Source organism: Castor canadensis, chromosome 6 (assembly GCF_047511655.1).
Source record: "Castor canadensis chromosome 6, mCasCan1.hap1v2, whole genome shotgun sequence".
NCBI lineage: Eukaryota > Metazoa > Chordata > Mammalia > Rodentia > Castoridae > Castor > Castor canadensis.
Genome location: NC_133391.1, coordinates 123358388 through 123379125, shown reverse-complemented (window position 1 = coordinate 123379125; position 20738 = coordinate 123358388). Strand labels below are relative to the sequence as shown.

At 34.6% G+C, this 20738-nt stretch overlaps 1 protein-coding gene and 1 non-coding gene across 12 annotated transcripts in view; both read left to right on the top strand.

The window, feature by feature from the left end:
* Positions 1-20738, top strand: part of Erbin (erbb2 interacting protein) — a 117924-nt gene that overhangs the window by 55401 nt on the left and 41785 nt on the right. For all 11 annotated transcript variants that reach the window (XM_020165920.2, XM_020165915.2, XM_020165922.2 and 8 more), the window contains 9 exons: positions 1396-1485; positions 2939-2995; positions 6586-6649; positions 9189-9263; positions 9846-9990; positions 13608-13680; positions 13973-14102; positions 14416-14531; positions 16363-16432. In XM_020165920.2, coding sequence (XP_020021509.2) covers positions 1396-1485; positions 2939-2995; positions 6586-6649; positions 9189-9263; positions 9846-9990; positions 13608-13680; positions 13973-14102; positions 14416-14531; positions 16363-16432 — 820 coding nt within the window. The remainder of the gene's footprint in view (positions 1-1395; positions 1486-2938; positions 2996-6585; positions 6650-9188; positions 9264-9845; positions 9991-13607; positions 13681-13972; positions 14103-14415; positions 14532-16362; positions 16433-20738) is intronic.
* On the top strand, positions 19461-19625 carry LOC141424345 (U1 spliceosomal RNA). Its single transcript, XR_012449295.1, has one exon. It is a non-coding gene; the product is annotated as a U1 spliceosomal RNA (small nuclear RNA).

The following is a 20738-nucleotide window of genomic DNA, read 5'->3' as shown; positions in this document are numbered from 1 at the left end:
AAAAAACCTGTTAATAATTTTTCTAACCCCACATATTACAGATGTAAAATTGAAGCTGAAAAGGACAATGCAAGTGTTTTTGTTTCAGATCTCACACACAGTTCATGTAATAAATGAGGCTAGAGTTTGCTAGATTTCCTTCTGTTACTTGTACCATATTGTAATCTTTAAATCAGAGATATGGCACATTCAAGCTTTTGAAAATGGTAAAAGAAACTGAAAGGTTAGGAAGGAAATGAAAAGAAAGAACCAGATGATCTTCTGTGGTTGATAATGGCTGTAGACAAAGTTTTCTTAGCACCAAGGTTGTTCAGTTTGTAAAAATGGAATGGCAGAGCTGAAGATGAATAGAGTGAAGCATAGCTTAATACAGCTAAGTTAAAAGTTGAAACCATCTTTCACATACTATAATACGTAGTTCTTTTTTTTGTTTATTTGTTTGTTTTTTTTTGGCAGTACTGGGATTTGAACTTAGGGCCTCTTGCTTGCTAGGCAGGTGCTCTACCACTTGAGCCACTCCAACAAAGTCCTGATATATCTTACTGCATGAGGATTTTATATTTGTTGAAATCTATGACAAATACACAAAAATGAAGTATATTCTCTTCATTTGAAATATTTTTCTAATATCAAATTCTACCCCTGTAACTTGTTTAAGAGTATGAAAAAATAGAAGTAAAGCTAATATAAATAGATTCTTACATGGCCTAAAAATATCTAATTTTTATATTATTTTTTATTTTCTTATTATAAAATTCTATAGTCTTAATTATTTAGAGACCAAATGTTGGAACTGAAAATAATCTAAACCAGTGGCTCTCAGCTGGAGGCTGTTTCATCCATGGGGATATTTGACAATTTTGGAAACATTTTTGGTTTTTACAGCGAGAGTATATGTGAGTGAGTGTGTGCACTCATACTGCTGGCATCTAGTTGGTAGGTGCCAGTGTTGTAGCTAAATATCCTACAGTGCACAACATAGATTCCTCACAACAAATAATTATTCAGCTCAAAATGTCAAAAGGTTAAGAAATTCTTTATGTAGTCCTTTGATTGATATGAATAAGTAAATTTGAAGGGTGCCTGCTAATTTCAACATTACATCTACATATATTTCTATGTGTCCAGGCTCATTCTTAGCTGACTACTTTGTGCATATTACATGTTACTAAGACATTATCTCATTTCCTTTCTACAAAGAGGTGAAGTTACATTTGAACAGGTAAGTTTATTACATAAGGTAAATCTGAATTTGAGGGTCCTTAATAAAAAGTAAAAAGGTGACAATTACCTATTGAGAAGTGACTTTATTACTTAAGTTCTTAGAGGGCTTTTGGTAAAAGACTTGAAATTCTAAGTGTGAGCTTAATTTAAATTCTATTATATTTTATACAGGCTCCCTGATGGATTTTCTCAGCTGTTAAATCTAACCCAGTTATATCTGAATGATGCTTTCCTTGAATTCTTGCCAGCTAATTTTGGCAGGTAAATTATAATTTCTTTTAGTCATTTATTATTATTTTTTGTAAAATTTACAAAACTGCTTTAGTTAACAGTATTAATTACAATTTCATAGGCTTTTAATTTGTAATTATTTCACAGCAGTATGAGTCTTAGTTACTTTGGATCTTTTTATTTTCACTTTGAATTTATTTTCCCAAGTAAACGATAAGCAGAGTTTAAAAAAAAAATTACAAATTGGTTTTTAAGGAGGCAAAACCAGAAGTTGTTTTTTTCATCATCATTATTATTATTATTATTGTTGCTGTTGTTGTGCTGGGTGAGGGGGTACATTGTGGCATCTACAAAGGTTCTTATAATATATCAAATATACTTCAATTCAACTCCATCCACCATTCTCCTTTATCTCTCCATTCCTCCATTCCTGGAATAGTTTCAACAGGTAACATTTTTCCATTTACATACGTGCGTACACAGTATTTGTACCATATCACGCTCCTGCACCCTTTTCCCACATCCTCCCCCATCTCACTGGTACCAGCCCCGCCCCGCCCCCACAGCAGGACATGTTCTGCCCACATGTTCTCCAATTTTAAGCCAGAAGGTTTTTAATGGAAGTAATACCTGTGTATTTGAAATACTGAATGTTGTATCCTTTAGTTTTATCACTTTCTAAAATGATTTTGCTATCTTCCTCATTGGAATCAAAAGTCTTAAGAGAACCTGTTTCTGGGATCTGTCTCATCTGTCTGCACTTTGCCCTAAGTCTCTGAGTAATTTTTAGAAACACAAATGAATGAATAATAGTTATCAAGTTATTACTGAATTTAAGTTAATTACTAGAAAAAGGGCTAGCAAATGATGTCTTTTGGGACTTGAACTGAGGACCTTATGCTTGCTAGACAGGTGCTCTACCACTGGGCCTCTGGTGCAGTATGCATTAATTTTATAGCCATCATTTGCTTAAAATAATTAGTATACTTGTTAGATTTCTCTTCTGTATCTGCCATTTGCATCACTCAATCTGCTTGTACCCCTGTATTTCATAGCAAAGTGCTCATCACTGAAGAGCCAGAAGTGTTCCTCTTCTCCTTGTCCCTTATGTCCTCCTATTTATTTTTTCTCAGAGCTGTACTCTAGAGTTGTATTATTATTGTTCTACAATCTGCAGTAGTAGGTAGTATTTGTGAATGTTTTTAGTGAAAGATGTGAAATATACTCTTGTATTAGTACTTAGGGACAATCTCTTTGTCCCTTTGAAAATGTCTACAAATGCTTACCTTTTTTCCCCCACCAGAATTTTGAGGAGCAGAAGTAGTCTATTCTTCCTTTATATTTTTTATTCCTCTGTAATATTTAATACATTACTCTTCACATAGTAATTATGGAATTAATTTTGGGTGCTTTAAAACTTTAGAATGATATTAATTTGTTAAATTCCTTGTCATGTATACTTGATTTGTTCTTTGTTATGCAGGTTAACTAAACTCCAGATATTAGAACTTAGAGAAAACCAGTTGAAAATGTTGCCTAAGTAAGTAAAGGTGCTATCCTTCTAAAATTCATTTTAGAATTTTTAATCCTTTAGCCCCTAAAAAGGTTAGAGAATTTTGTTTTGGTTTTTGAGACAGGGTTGCTTGCTTTGTAGCCCAGGTTGGCTCGAACTTGAAATCCTCCTGCTTCTGCCTCCTGAGTGCTGGAATTACAAGTATGTAACATTGTATGTGGGTTAGATTTTTTTTTTAAACAAAAGATCTCTTTTTATTTATTTATTTTTAATATTATTGTTGTGCTGGGGGTACATTGTGACATTTACAAAAGTGCTTACAATAGAGCTTAGTTAAATTCACTCCCTCCATCATTCTCATTTATCCCCCCCTTCCCAAAATTCTCAGAGTAGTTTCAACAGGTGTCATTTTTTTCCATTTTCATACATGAATATATAATATTTCCACAATATTCACCTTCCTACTGACTTAGAATTTTATTATCTTAAAATGTTAGTACAAGGTATTTTAAAATACTTAGATTTATGGTCATCACATTTTAATTCTTGATGTTAAATATAAAAATGTATGTGGTATTGTTTACCATGGTATTATGATCATAATGATTTCATAGCGCTCTGAAACATAGTCTTTTTACGTGACACTAGCTCTCTGAAACACGGTCTTTTTATGTGACACAAAAGTAAAAATAATCAGAATATAAAACCAACCTAATTCTCAAATAGAGGTCCCAGATTCATTTCAGAACTCATACATATCACCTATTAGATTCATAAGATCTGTGTGAAAACTTATAACTATACAACTTGATTATCTGCTTTTCTAGTCTATCATAAATAAATGAGGTGATTGGTCCTCTAATGGAAAGCTAATATCAAGAGAGGTGGCACAGCTGGGGATGTAATGTAGCTCAGTTTCACAGTGCTCACCTAGTATGCTCAAGGCCCTAGGTTCAATCCCCAGCACTGGGGTGGGGATAGGGAGTGGTAGCAGTTCAAGAGCAAAGAAGAAAATAAAACTATTTAAAACAAACTCAAAATGTATTATAGTCCTTGGCCATTTATTGAACATACATCTTTGGAACATCTTGGATACATTGCTATATTGTTTATAGTTTAGAGGTTGGCAGACTCATCTCTGATTAGATAATGGCCTGCTCTCTGTATTTGTAAATAAAGTTTCAGTTGAACACAGCTACGCTCACATTTACATACTGTTTATGGCTGCTTTTGCTCTTCAGTGCTAGAGGTGAATAGCACTGACCACATATGGTTTACAGAGCCTAAAATATTTGCTGTTTTGCCTTTTATATTAAAAATTTTCCAGCTTGGTAAAATTGGAACATGAAGACTTAATGTCACTTCTTGAGGAATAAAACATTTTTGGTTACCCCAGGAATTAGTAGTTTTGTTTACTCAGCTCCTGTAGCATTGTATTTGTATCTTTTATGGTACTTGTCACATAATTTAAATGTATCTACTTTTACATATGTCACTTTATTCTTCCCTGACTAATGTTTACACCTATATGCATGTGTGTACATGTTTACCCCTCTACCCCAGGTGATTGTAAGTCTTTGAGGACAGAGACCATTTCTACTTTTCATTCCCAAATGGTGGTATGTTTTAGCTGAGGAACTGAGTATTTAGTACAGGAATGAACTTTATAGTGGTGGTTGTGAGTATATATTAAGTGAGAATAACCCATCTTAAAATTTAAGGTCTGTATATTTTACCAGTTTTGACTTAGCTCAGAACTTGACTGATTTCTAAGAGATTTGAATAAACATATAAATTATTTACTATAATAGCTAAGCCTGTAACTAATGTGGTATGTTAGTCAAATTTCAGTCACTCTGACAAACTATCTGAGTTAATCAATTTATACAGAGGAAAAGGTTTATTTTGGCCCTTAGTTTTAGAAGTTTCTGTCATGATTGGTTGACCCTGTGGCTTTGGGGCCCATAGAGAAGCAGCACATCATGGTGGGTAGAACATGGTAAAACAAAGATGCTCACCTCATGGCTTCTGGGAAACAAAGAGAAAAATAGGAAGGGGCCAAGGTCCCAACAGCCCCTTCAGTGGCATAGCCTCAATGACCTCATTTCCATTTAGCCCTATTTCCTAAAGGTTTTACCACCTCCCAGCTGTGCCACAGACTGGGGACCAAGCCTTCAATATGCAGACTTTGGGCGACATTCAAAATCATAACTGTAGTATCTGATAACATAGAGACAAAATCTGACTTTTTGTTTATTTATTTGGTGGTGCTGGGGGTTTGAACTCAGGGCCTTGTGCTAAATTCATGGATTTTTTTTTTAACTCCTTTTAGAAATTCACATGAGGCTATATCAATGAATTTGCAAATATAATTCTTTTTAAATATAATTCTTTAATTTTTTTCTTTTTTTCTTTTTTTTTTTTGGCAGGACTGGGGTTTGAACTCAGGGCTTTTCCTGAACATATAATTCATTCTTTCTTTTTAAGATAAATGATTAAGACTTTTTTAAGTCCTCACAAACTATAAATATAGAGGTCACAATTTTAAATGTTAGGAAGGTCATTTGCATTCAGGTTATGTGTCGGTAGATTTTTTGATCAAAAATTGAAACAGGAAAGACCTGTTATTTTACCTACATAAATATGTGAAAGTTAATATCTTTTAAAACATTCTGGAGGGCATCATGCTAAGAATTCAAAATACTGTACTCTTCCTGTGAGACAGGAATGAGGGTAAAATGAGTTAGTACAAATGAATTTTATAAATGAAAGGGAGGAAATTTGAGGAATATTGTATGTACTTTCCCCTTGAATTAGGAAGTTAAATGATATTCTAAAATAAAATTTTATTTATGAGATTTCTGAAGTATATAAGTAGAATTAAACTTGCTATTAGCAACAGAACTGAGGTAGATACTTTGTTGTTGTCCCCCTTTTTATTACATACCTGTATTCACATTTTCCTAAATCTGTTTTAAAACATAACTTTTCTAGAATGTCATCTATTACTCAGTTTTTCCAGTGTACTGCTTTTCATTTTTTTATCCTTTTCTAAAATTTATTAGCTTTATTTTTATAAATCGTCCCATTGTTACGGTTTAATTAATATCTATTTTATTTGTGCTCCTTACAAAATTTTATTGTAAATTTTATGAGCAATGTGATAATATTTTTAGTATTCAAAATTAGTTTTCAGAGTTACAGTTATCTTGAAGGTTTATAAATATATAAGCAGTCTAAAAAAAGACCTTTTGAAATTACAGTACTGACTGTATATGGCAAGTAGTCTAATTCATTAACTGATTTATTTTCTGAAAATTTATTCTGTGAGAATGCAAGCTCATTATTCTTACTCTGGTTTGTGGATTTACATCTTTTGCAGTTATTTCTTAATAATATGAATGAAAATATTGATGAGAAGATAAAATTGAGAATAATTGATAGCTTAACTCATTTTTTCTTAATTATCTTATTTTTCTTAGAGAATCGACATTTTTACTTGTCAACATGTGAAAGCTTATATATTACATAAGTATGTTTTAAACTATGAAATTTGAAAGCATCCATGTAACTGATACTTTTATATAGTTAATTCTTTCTTAACCTATTGTGACTAGAACCATGAATAGACTGACCCAGCTGGAAAGACTGGATTTGGGAAGTAATGAATTCACAGAAGTGGTAAGTTCTCACCAATCTCTCACTATCCAAAAGTCTTATTTTTGATCAAGAAAAAAGGAGAAAATAAAAGTATTTCTCTTAAAAATTGAATGGAAGTCTGTATATTTTTGAGATATAAGATATTAAAGTTCTTAACCTGAACTTTTCAGACAGATAGAAAAATTAACCAGACACATAGGAAAATCTGGCAAAAGTGTAGATAAAAATAGGAAATTAATGACATGTCCATACAAGTGATACTTAAAAGTTTCATTTTTTTTTGGCATAAGCAGAAAATTTAAGAGTATAAGTGAAAAAGTATCAGTGTGGACTACAGCCGAGGTAATGTAGTTCCTTGTCAAAAATTATTCCCTGAGGTATGGGCTATGAATTTATTCAGTGATAAGATACTTGTCTAGTTTTACTTAATAGCAAAACAGAAAATCACTGTGTAAAATACCTATTTTTTTTTGAAGTTTGTATTGAGAATGATCAGTTGTGTTTGTGTCTTATGTATGTTAAGTGCACTATGACAGGAATCTAAAAGGAAAGTGTATGCAGTTTTTTTGTCTTTAGCTTTAAAAAATAACTCAAAAAATAAGCCAGTTTTTTTTTTTTTTTTGAAGAATTCATCAAGCCTGGATATCATTAATAAAATTTAAAATTTATGTGTATAAGTTTGCTGTTCAGAATTCTGGTGGTTTTCAATATATGTATTTTTTGTTTGTTTGCTTGTTTTTGAGGGACGGAGAACTGGAGTTTGAAGTCAGGTCTTTGCACTTGCCAGGCACACACTCTATGGCTTGAGTCACATCTCTAGCCTTTTTTGCTCTGGTTATTTTGGAGATAGAGTGTTGCTTTTTGCCTAGGCTGGCCTGGACTGCAGTCCTCCTATTTTATGCTTCCTGCCATTGCTGGGATGACAGGCACATGCTACCTGCCTAGCTGTTTTCTACTGACCTGGAGTCTTTCTGTTTTCCTGGGCTGGCCTGGAACTGTGATCCTCCTGATCTCAGCCTCCCAAGTAGCTTGGATTATAGGTGTGAGCCACCAGTACCAAGCTTCAAATAATTTACAAACATTTCTTAGTATAGTATGTTTCAGCATTGCCCTGTGAATATTGTGGGTAGTGTAGTATGCATTTCAGCTGTGGTCAGTGGAGTAACATGGTGTTCTGAGATACTTTATATTTTCTCTTAAATACAAATTTATTGTCTTCGTTATGTCTCAACTGAAGATGATTTCAGATGGGGTTCATTGTGTTTGTGAAGTTTTTACTCTTTGTGAAAAAGTACATGCGTTGTTTCCTCAATTATCTATTGTACCCTTATCTGTCTTTTAAAATACATGTTAACTCTTTCATATTAAATATGCAGAAATTCTAAATTGTTACTTTCAAAATCATCAATTTTTGCAACATTTGGTCTTTCAGCATTATACATTTTTTTAAAACTTACTAATGGAATTAGAACAGTAAAGCACAAAAGAAAATTTATTTTAATCTAAGTTACATTTAGAATTCTTACCTGTATTTATATGTTAGCAGTACATTTGAATGACATGACTTTTATGTGTATCTCATGTTACTGTGACTAGATATGAAGATTGTACTAGATATGATGACAGTACTTTTTGCTATTGCATGGCCATTGATTGCATATGACTTCCTAAGTTGACAGAAATATCTTCAAAGGAGACGTTCAAACCTTCAAACTTGGCCCAGTGCCAAAGAGCAAATTTTACCTGACTACCAAGGTTTATGACAACATATGAGTTAATTAAAATTCTCAACACCATGTTACAAATAATTTTCAGCCATATAAATAGAATTTTCTAGTAGTTTAACAGAATACTCTTGTCACATGCAAATGTGTTTGCTTGTGTTGCCTTTATTATTGGACATTCATGATACAGATTGCTGCTGACAGAGTGGCTCAAGTGGTAGATTGCCTACCTAGCAAGCCTGTGGTCCTGAGTTCACATCCCTGGACCACCCAGAAAAAAAAAAAATGCCTTTTTTCCTTTCTCTTTATTAATAACATCACCAGAAAACACCTTTGGGATATTCCAAAAACCTTTATTCTCTTTTTATTTATAGTGAATGAGAATATCTTTTTATTCTACATTTCCAAGCAGTAGATCCTGTTTTTTTTTCTTTATTAGTTATACATTTATTTGATTCTATTGTGTAATCCAGTGCTTAAATGAATTTTATGTAGTCTACTTTCATGGAATTTCTGTGATTTCCCTTTAATAATAATATTGTAGTGACTATAGTGCAATGGAATGACTCACATCTTGGCTGTGCTTCCCTCTCACCTTTTCTTCTTTATTTAATGTCCTGAAACTGAAGATTGCTTTAGAAATTTCAAGGACTTCCTTTTGCATATATATATATATATTTTTTTGTGGGGGTCGGGTGGGGTACTGGGGTTTGAACTCAGGGCCTCACATTTACAAAGAAGGCACTCTACCACTTGAGCCACTCTGCCAACTAGGGCTTCTTTTGCCAGAAAAAGACATTCATTAAATTAATTGGATTTTCCTCCCTCCTAACTAGCCTGAAGTACTTGAGCAACTAAGTGGATTGAAAGAATTTTGGATGGATGGTAATAGACTGACTTTTATTCCGGGGGTATGTATAGGAAATTTTAAGTGGCTTTACTTATTGCTCTCTTTCCTTTGCAATATTTGAATTATGCACTTTTAAATTACTTTTAATGCGTTAAAAATATAGTTACTTAATTACACTTTTTACTATGAGTACCTTCTTGACTAAAATCTGGAAATTCCCATAACTTTTGTAAAACAATCTATTTTAATACTGTAGATGGTATCCTATGTAGTATTAGCAACTGAATTTATATCCTAATTCAGTTTGCCTAAGAAATTGCTGAACTAAGGATAATTTCCATAAGCTTTCTGACTTACCAGCTAACAAAATTATATATTACCACATCTAAAGAAGCCACAATAAACCCCATTTGTGCTATCTCGAGGAGGTAATGGGTAGTTAAGTTCCCAAATTAAAATATATGTCCTTTGTCACTCTGCTGGGCTTAAATTTGTAGGAATTCTAAAAACTGGACATTCTAGCGGCATTTAAAAATATTTGAGTCTTCTTTCTCATGTTTTAATTGGAATTAAAATTTGGTATTTTTACTTCTTAAACTTTATAAATTATTTGGTAATTACATTTTCTGGCTTTTACTTACAGTTTATTGGTAGTCTAAAACAGCTCACATATTTGGATGTTTCTAAAAATAATATTGAAATGGTTGAAGAAGGAATTTCTGCATGTGAAAACCTCCAAGACCTTCTGCTGTCAAGTAATTCACTTCAACAGCTGCCTGAGACTCTTGGTTTGTATTGCTTTCAGATTCAAATCTTTTTTTTTGTCATTTTTACATTTACTCACATGTGTAAACATTGTTTGTCCTTCCTCTCCCAGCTTCCAGACAGAACCTGTTCCGCCCTCTGGTTATCTGATTTTGTTGAAAACATAAGAGATAATAGAGAGTTTTGCTAGCTGTAAAGACAGATTCCTAGCATTGCTTCCATGCACATGTGTATGACAACCCACATTAGTTCATCTCCACCAGAGCTCTTCACTACTCACTAGGCCCCTTCCCATGGTGGCCTCGCCAGTTTAAGTTTACTATATTCTCTCCTCTACATTGTATGTGTTAACCACACTCAAATTTTAGGTATCCTTCCCTTTTTCTGTTCTTCAGCGTGTGACCCATGTCCAGTAATATTACTGCATTTGGTTTAGGTCTGGAATCCACATACGAGGGAGAACATGGGATTTTTGGCCTTCTGAGCCTGACTAACTTCACTTAAGATACTGTTCTCCAGTTCCATCCATTTACTTGTGAATGACAAAATTTCATTCTTCTTTGTGCCTGAATAAAATTCCATTGTGTGTAAATACTGCATTTCCTTAATCCATTTGTCCATAGTGGGACATCTTGGCTGTTTCCATAGCTTGGCTATTATGAACAGTGCTGCAGTAAACATGGGCATGCAGGTGCCTTTGTAATAACCTGAGTCGCATTCCTTTGGGTATATCCGTAGGAGTGGTATTGCTGGATCATATGGCAGATCTGTGTTTAGTTTTTTAAGAAGCCTCCATTTTGTTTTCCAGAGGGGTTGTACTAGCTTACATACCCACCAGTAGTGTATGAGGGTTCCTTTTTCTCCTCATCCTCACCATCATTTGTTGTTGGTGGTGTTCTTGGTGATAGTTATTCTAACAGGAGTGAGGTGGAATCTTAGTGTGATTTTGATTTGAATTCCCTTTATGGCTACGGATGGTGAGCATTTTTTCATGTGTTTTGGCCATTTGGACTTCTTCCTTTGAAAAAGTTCTGTTTAGTGCGGTTGCCCATTTCTTTATTGGTTCATTGATTTTTGGGGAGTTTAGTTTTTTGAGCTCCCTGTATATGCTGGTTATCAATCCTGTGTCTGATGTATAGCCAGCAAATATTTTCTCCCATTTTGTGGGTGGTCTCTTTAGTTTAGAGACCATTTCTTTTGTAGTACAGAAGCTTTTTCATTTCATGTAGTCTCATTTGTCTGTCCTTTCTCTTAGTTGCTGGGCCGCTTGAGTTCTACTGAGGAAGTCCTTGCCTACACCTGTTCCTCTTAGAATATTTCCTGCTCTTTCCTGTACTAATTACAGGGTTTTGGCTCTGATATTAAGGTCCTTAATCCACTTTGAGTTGATACTAATACAGGGTGATATGCATGGGTCTAGTTTCAGTTTTCTTCAGGCACATAACCACTTTTCCCAGCAATATTTGTTGAAGAGGCTATCTTTTCTCCATTGTATGTTTTTGGCACCTTTTTAAAAAATAAGGTGGGCATAGCTTTGTGGATTCATATCTGGGTCCTCTGTTCTGTTCCACTGGTCTTCATATCTTTTTTTTTGTGCCAGTACCATTCTATTTTTATTGCTATGGCCCTGTAATATAGTTTGAAGTCAAGTATTATGATACCTCCAGCATTGCTCCTTTTGCTGAGTATTGCCTTGGAAATTTGTTGTCTTTTGTGTTTCCAAATAAACTCTAGGGTAGGTTTTTCAGTCTTTGTGATGAATATGATTGGGATTTTTATGGGAATTGTGTTGTACATGTAGATTGCTTTTGGTAGTATAGCCATTTTTACTATGTTGATTCTGCCAATCCATGAGCATGGGGGAGATCTTTCCACCTTCTGTAGTCTTCTTCAGTCTCTTTCTTAAGTAGTTTGTAGTTCTCCTTGTAGAAGTCATTTACATCCTTTGTTGAGTTTATTCCTAGGTATTTGATTTTTTTGAGGCTATCGTAAATGGAATTGTTTTCATATATTCTTTCTCAGTTTGTTCATAGTTGGTGTATAGAAAGGCTACTGATTTTTGTAAGTTGATTTTATATCCTGCTACATTATTTAAGCTGTTTATGGTGCCTAGGAATTTTTCCGTGAACTTTTTTAGGTTTTTGAGTATAGGATCATCTTGTCTGCATACAGGGATACTTTTCAAGTCATTTTTATCAAACCAAATTCAAGGCTTCCAACTCAAATTTTGTTATTAGATAGTTTTACTGTGCTATTGCCAAGTAAATCTTGCTTGAATTTTTCCTTATGTGACGAATGGTACAATTAACTCTGTTGGTGTTACTATGTTTTTATTTACTGTAAGGAAATCTAATTTTTATAATTTTAATACGGTAAGCCTGTCCTGTTTGCAAGTTTATTATACACGGTTTGACCAAAGTGTGGTTAAAAAAAATTCTCGCATGGGCATTATGCAGCTCAGTTGACACTGAGAAGCTCTCAGTCAGTTCCACATTATTGTCAGCTGTGTTTAAAGTCTATGTATCCTGAGCATTCATTGGTTTTCCTTAGTGACAATCTTCTCGTATCCATATACCTGTCGGTACTAAAAATGTACTGTAAATTAAATTCTTTAAAAAGAAGTTTATTTAATTTTATTTTTACTCTTACTCATAGCCCTTATTTGGTAACTTTTTTTCAGTCCTACTTGGCAGACAAGAAAGTGGATTTGTTGAAACACTCCTATGAGAGATCTTTAGTTGTTATTTAATCTATATTTTTGAAGTTGCTTATTCAGTGAACTATCAAGGGAATTTTATTATTTTTATGAAAATAAAAGCTTAGCTATTATGTCATAATACAAAATAAAAAATATTTTTACACATTAGTTGAATTACATAGTTGTTTTAGCCAAGATACATTTTTCAAATTCATGAGACAGGATCTCACCTTATACATACATAGTCAGTGCAGAAATAATTTTTTCCAGATATTTTTTATCTGAGGTTGAATTGACCTCATGGGTACAAAGCTTTACTGCACATTTTTTTTTCCTGCTGTACTGAGAACTGAACCCAAAGCTCTGCACATGCTAGGAAGCAAGTGCTCTAACCTCCAGCCCAGGGTTCTTGCTGTGTAGCCCAAGCTATCCTCGAACTCTATCTTTTTGCTTCAGCCTCCTGAGTGCTGGTATTACAAGCATGTACCATCATGTCCAGCGGATTCCATTCTGATTTAATCAACACTTTTAATTTTTAAAGTAAAATGTATATTTTACTGTTTTAATGTTTATATACACAGAATATTTATATACATATAAACAGCTTTCATACTCCTGTTTCTTTAACATTAATTCAACAAGTTTGTACTGTTTTATTGCTTTTAGGACCAGAGCTACAACAGTGAAAAATGTAGACAAAGTCTGTCCTCTTATGTACCTTATATATTAGTAGGGGATTAACAGTCAAACTTACACTATGCTAAAAGGTGATGTGGGTGAAATTGAAAATGTAGGATGAGGGAATACAAGAAATGGAGTTGGGATGGTGTCTCTTAAGATATGTCGAGTTGGCAAAGTTCTTTGTCATTCTTGTCAAATGTATGTAATGTGTCTCACAGTGACTTTCTAGTTTGAGCTGAAATTTTATATATTTCTTAATAGGTTCATTAAAGAATGTCACAACTCTTAAAATAGATGAAAACCAATTAATGTATCTACCAGACTCTATAGGAGGGTAAGTCTTTTTTTGTGAATGTACAGATCCTTGAATATTTTATATTTAATTCAGAATGTCATACGTATTTTGAGATATTTGCATAAATAACATCTAGAGGAGAGTTCACAAACATTTAATTGGCATATAAGTTGGGTATTTTTATATTAAGCATAGACCTGTTTATTGGTGAAATTTAGTTTAATGAAATTTCACTAGGTTTGTTACAGTTAGCTTCAAATGTTCATATGTTCTTAAATTTTGGATACTATATAGGAAACTTTTTTTATATAGAATATGTTTCAATTTAAAGGTTAATATCAATAGAAGAACTGGATTGTAGCTTCAATGAAATTGAAGCATTACCTTCATCTATTGGACAGCTTACTAATATAAGAACCTTTGCTGCAGATCACAATTACTTACAACAGTTACCCCCAGAGGTACTATATTTTAAATATGTTTTTGGATTTTTGTCTTTTCACCTTTTTCTAATTATCTTTACTTTAGTTGTCCAGTGTTACTTCATTTATTTTCTTTCTAAAATATTTTATTAATTAACATATTTTCTGAATAGTAACTAGTTATGTTAATTTAGATGTTCCTAAAAACTTCCCTTTCTTTCTGAAAGTATGATTAAAGTTACTCTTCTTATAAATGCAAAGAGTATTTTTTATGTTTCCAATATGATATTAGTCCTGTGTTTATTAAATTGTAAGCCAAATTTTTGATGTCCAGTTTATGTTTCTCTTTCAGATTGGAAACTGGAAAAGTATAACTGTGTTGTTTCTCCATTCTAATAAACTTGAGATACTTCCAGAGGAAATGGGTGATATGCAAAAATTAAAAGTCATAAATTTAAGTGACAATAGGTTTGTAATATTATATTCTTTAATTGGTTTATAGAGTATACTGAATAAAATTAAAGTTTCATATGCAGTGTGATAGACTAGCTGATGGGTGTTCTTATTTTTATATATATTTAAAAGGTTTTTTAAATAGATCTAATTTTATCTGATGTTATCATTGTTCACCGCTGTTCATTTTGTGTTCACTTAACTATACATCTTCTGTTCTCTCCTTATGACCTTTTTATTCCTTAAGTTAGTTCTCCTTAATTCAGGTGTTGAATAACGCAATTTTTGAATCAAATCTGTTGCTTACATTTTTTTGGGCAGAGGTATGCACGTTCAAACAGCATAGACCACAGACCTAAGGTGCAGAGCAAAATGATTGCTAGGCTACCAAATTTGAATGGTGTTTGCATTTAAAATATTCATATATTCATAACTTTTCCTGTGTTGAAGATAAGATGATAAAACACCATTTTGTAGAGTGTTTTATATTTTACCGTCTTAGTATCTTAGGAAATCTTCAAAACAACCTTATGAAATAGTACCACAGGGCCAGGCATCAGTGGCTCACGCCTGTAATCCTAGTTACCAAGGAGGCAGAAATCAGGAGGATCTCGGTTCAAAGCCAGCCCGGGCAAGTAGTTGGCAAGACCCTATCTTGAAAAACCCTTCACAAAAATAGGGCTGGTGGAATGGCTCAATGTGAAGGACCTGAGCTTAAGCCCCAGTACTGCAAAAAAAAAAAAAAAAAGAAAGAAAGAAAAAGAAATAGCACCACAGGTATTTCTCTTGTATGTAGGAGAAATTTAAGACTTATATTTAAACTTACAGTTTGTAAGATAGAACTTTTTGCTAATTAATGATACGTAAATTATTATATTAAAAAAGAAAAATCCATTGCTTTCTTATTAAATCTCCATTTTGTCCTATGCCTTGTCTTTCCACTGTCCAGAGCACTGGGTTCTGACAAATTGCCTTAAAAGTTAAGCATAGAAGACTAGTGAGGCGTCTCATAGCAAGGTTGAAGAGACAATCTAGTATAAATAGGGTACTATTTTAATTTGTCATTCTAATAGGGCACTAGTGGCTCATGCCTGTATTCCTAGCTTACTCAGAAGGCAGTGATCATGGCCTGGGCAAATAGTTTGTGGGACCCTATCTCAAAAATACCCAGCATAAAAAAAGGGATGGTGGAGTGGCTCACCTGCCTAGCAAGCATGAGGCCCTAATGTACTTTTATATTATTTTGTTTTTACTTATCATCTTAAAATAATCTTCTGGATTATAGAAGTAGTGGCTCACAAAAAATACAGACCAGTGCATTTTTTATAATAAACTGTCTCTTAAGACTATTTATTGTAACAGTTTATTCTCTCTAAATACAAATTAAAAAAAACAAAGCAATTTTATGAGCTAGAGCTTAAATTGTCCTTGTTTTTTCTCTTGAGGCAAGGACTGTTGACTGTTACTTTTTAGCACATAATTTTTTGAAGTTATTAGATTATGTTTATTTTCTTACCTGCTGAATTCATTCAATTGAAAAATTTATTATGTTTTTAAAATGAGATAACATTTTGTCTTATATCCTATACGAGGCCTGTATTGGGCATTTCTCTCCTTTTTATCCTATTTACATATACTATTACATAGCATTGTTCAGACAACCCTTAGATTTAGCTTTCATTCATTTTAATTTAATTTTTTTATTATTTGTATTTTTGTGGTGCTAGGAATGGAACCCAGGGCTTTGCATATGTTAGGCAAGTGCTCTACCACTGACCCCAACTTTGTATCATTTTAAATATTCTCATTTTAAAGTTTAATTTTTATTTGTATTTTTTCCCTGCAGATTAAAGAATTTGCCCTTTAATTTTACAAAACTACAGCAATTGACTGCTATGTGGCTGTCAGATAATCAGGTGGGCATTCTGATTTTGTAAATTACTGGGATTTCATTTGTGTTACAATTATGCACTCTAATTTACATTGGGTGATTTAAGAGCAGTTGCACACTGGTGTACATGTGAGAATGCATTATATATAATACATATTTAAGAAAAACCTTAGAAATACTTAGAAAAATAATTTTTATAACAGGTATAAATTTGTAAATAATATATTTTGTTGAACTTGTCTAGTTTCTAAACCCATAAGAATATAGAGAGATTAGGAAACCAGACCCAGTAGTCCCTAACTTTAATTATTACCTCATGTACTTGTCATTTTTTGTGGTGAGTGTACTTAAAATCTACTCTCCCAGCAATTTTCAAGAATACACAGTATTGTTTTTAACTGTACTTATTGTGTGTAAGAGAGCTCCTGAATTTATTCCTTCTGTTGATCTGAAATTTTCTACTCTGACCAGTATATCCACCCAGTCCACCCCTCCCTAACCCCTATTCAAACTACCATTTTTACTCTGTGAGTTCTCCTATTTTAAATTTCACATATAGGCCAACAACATGTGATATTTGCCTTCCTATGTCTGTCTTGTTTCACCTAGCTTGATGGATTCCAGGTTCATCCATTTTGTTGCAGCTGTCAGTAAAGGCTGAGTAATAGTTCATTGTGTATATATGCCACATTATTCTTATCCATTTATCCATTGATCGGCACTTAGGTTGATTTCTTATCGTGGCTATTGTGAATAATGTTTCAGATTTGTAGTGGTACAGATAAACAAGAAGAATAAGTCTGTAATAACAATGGAAAAAAAGGAAATGATTCTTTGAACAGTAATTTTGACAAGTTCCCGAAGGGCAGGTTTTATGGTGCTACAAACTAAGTTAGCTGTGTGATAATAGAGAAAGCACACAATTGGAATGGTCTGGGCTGCAGCTTTGCCATGCCAGGTGTACCAAAGGAACAGTGCAGCAAGGAGATCCTGGCTGTTGACTAGAAAGCACTTGAAATGAGGTAAGGTGTATAACGCAGAGAAACTAAAGCAGATACCTTAAAGCAACTGAGGCCAATAGGAAAAGGGGACCAGGAACTAGAGAAAAGGTTAGATCAAAAAGAATTAACCTAGAAGGTAACACCCACACACAGGAAATCAATGTGAGTCAATGCCCTGTATAGCTATCCTTATCTCAACCAGCAAAAACCCTTGTTCCTTCCTATTATTGCTTATACTCTCTCTACAACAAAATTAGAAATAAGGGCAAAATAGTTTCTGCTGGGTATTGATGGGGGGAGAAGAATGGGGCGGAGTGGGTGGTAAGGGAGGGGGTGGGGGCAGGGGGGAGAAATGAACCAAGCCTTGTATGCACATATGAATAATAAAAGAAAAATGAAAAAAAAAAAAAAAAAAAAAAAAAAAAAAAAAAAAAAAGAAATGAGGTAAGGTGTAAAGCACCAAAAGGGAGCAAGGACTGGAGCAAATGATAAGAATGTTGGAGTCAGGCTGTCTTGGGGAGTGTGATCAGCAAGGGCTGTAGTTGTCTGTGTGGTGTCTGCTGCCATCCTCTGCTACTCATTGCTCACTACTCTCAGTCTCCTCTGCAGGCCTGTTTCTTCTCCCATGCCTTATGTGATTATGTGCTTGTGTTCCTCACAAACCTCTAGGCTCTGCTTTAGTTTCTCTTACTTACCCTCCCTGTCACTTTCTGCAACCTCATGATTTCTGACATCCTCAGCCCAGTGCTGTGCCTAAACTTCCCATTCATATAGTTCAGTGTCTGTTTAACATTGCCTAGATGTCCTGAATTCAGGCAGCCTAAAATTGAGTACACTGTCCTCTGCCCCATATACTTTCTTACTGAGATCCATAGCTCAGTAAGAATTATTTGATGGAGTCGGAAATGTGGGAATGTAGCTTGTAACTAATGGATTTGCCTGGACTTCAGTTTGTTATCTAGCCCAGTTGAATATAAAAGACCTACTGCTCCTTCTTTTAACTGCTGTCCACCATCATCTTCCACTCCATTCTGCACTGTCCCGTGCAGTAGCCACTAGTGTCATATGATTGGTGAAAGTAAAAGGCAAACTGGATTTTTAACCTCAGTAGGAACAGAAAATGTAAAATTTTACATTCATAATTTTTATATTGGACTACACATTAAAATTATATTTTAATAGGTCAGGTTAAATTGAATGCTTCATTGAAGTTAATTTCATCTCTTTTGTCCCCTTTTTTTGATTTTTAGTGGTACTGGCATTCGGACTCAGGGCCTTAAACTTGCTAGGTAGGCAGTCTACCACTTGAGCCACTCCCTAAGACCTTTGTGCTTTAGCTCCTTTTCAGAGTCCTGTGGTTTTGCCTGGGCCTCCCTGTTTATAACTGGGATTATAGGTGTTCAACACCACATCTGGCTTGTTTGTTGAGATGTGGTCTCACTAGCTGTTGCTTGGGCTGACTTCAAACTGGGATCCTGTGGATGTCTGTCTCCTGGATAGCTGGGATTGCAGGAGTAAACCACTGTGTCTGACTTATTTTGGTTTTTAAGACAAGGTCCTACTTTGTAGCCCAGATCAAACTCATGATACTTTTACCTCAGCCTCTGAATTGCTGGAACTGCAGACATTAGCCCCTACATCTGCCTTAAAATAAGTTTTTTCCCCCTGTACTGAGTATCAAATCTAGAGCTTCATACATGGTAGGCAAGTGCTTCACCATTGTTTTTTTATCTATTTCCAAAGTACTGGAGTTTGAACTAAGGGCCTTGTACTTGCTAGGCAGGAGTTCTACCACTTGAGCCATGCTGCCAGCCCTTTTTGCTTTTTGGGGGCATTACTTTTCAGATGGGATCTCATTTTTGGCCAAGGCCAGCCTAGGACCATAGCTGGGATTACCACTATGCCTGGCTTGTTTGTTGAGATGGTGTCTTGCTAACTGTTTGCCCTGGCTGGCCTTGAACCTCAGTCCTCCTGCTCTCTATCTCCTGAGTAGTTGGAATTACAGGTGTAAACCACCATGCCCAATCAGTCCTTCTGCCTTTTAAAAAAGTGTAATAGACCTGGCAAGGGAGATAACCATGATCACGAAGGTGGTTTTCCCAGGGCGAGGCTTATCCATTGCACTCCTGATGTACTGACCCCTGCGATTTCCCTGAATGTGGGAAACTCGACTGCATAATTTGTGGTATTGGGGGACTGCGTTCACACTCTCCCCTGAAAAAAAAAAGTGTAACAGAAAATTATAAATTATCTATGGTTCTTATTTTCCTGTCACATTATGACTCTGTTGGACAATGCTGACTTAGACTATTCAGATAGCTTCCTGACAAGTCTCTACCTCCAGTGTTGCCAGCAGTTCCAACACCATATTGCCTCTAATAAATTGAATGTAGAGGCAAGGTTTATGTGCCTCAAAGAAACAGGAGTTTAAATTTGAGGGTAAAACAACAAAGATCTCAGTGTTGTAAATGCTGTGCCCACCTCCCGCCTTTGGGTGGATAAGGTGTGGGAGAATAAGCAGTCTAAATCTCAGACTTGAAGGAAGCACTGTCTTAGGCAAAGGATACTTGCCATTCTCATTGTCTTAGGAAGTCAAGGAAAATGTTCTGAAGTTTGGGATGTTGGACAGTATGGTTATTTCGGAAGAAGGAGGGAGATGCAGAGCTTCGAAATGTTTGAGAGTATGATTACAGGCTGGAATTAAGTACCTATTAGGTTTTCATAAAACTGTATCTAGAGAATTGACTGATACGATGGCACAGGTGGGGGAGGATTGAGTAGTTGTCTGCCTACCTGGACTCAGTCAAGGCTTTCATTGGTAAGATTTGAAGTGAATAGGTTGGAAAAAAAAATTAGTCATATTATGAAGTAAATTGATAAGATTTGTTAAGGAAAAATGAGCATCAAATGTTAAGAAAAAATGAAGTCCATAATATTTGGGTGCAGACTGGAGCTGTGGCTCAAATGGTAGAGTGTCTGCTTTGCAAGTTCAAAGCCCTGAGTTCAAACAGCAATTCCACCCAATATATATATAAAGCTGGCACCAGTGGCTCACGCCTATAATACTAGATACTCAAGAGGCAGAGATCAGGAGGAATGCCATTTGAAGCCAGCCCAGGCAGATAGTTTGCAAGACCCTGTCTCAGAAATACCCAACACAAAACAGTGGTGACATGGCTCAAGTGGTAGAGTGTCTGTCTAGCAAGCCTGAGGCATTGAGTTCAAACCCCAGTACCAGCAAAAAAAAAAAAAAAAAAAAAAACAAACCAAAAAAACCATCACTGTGTAACTTGTCATGGCCATTGATGGTGAGAGGAGATAGAACACCTT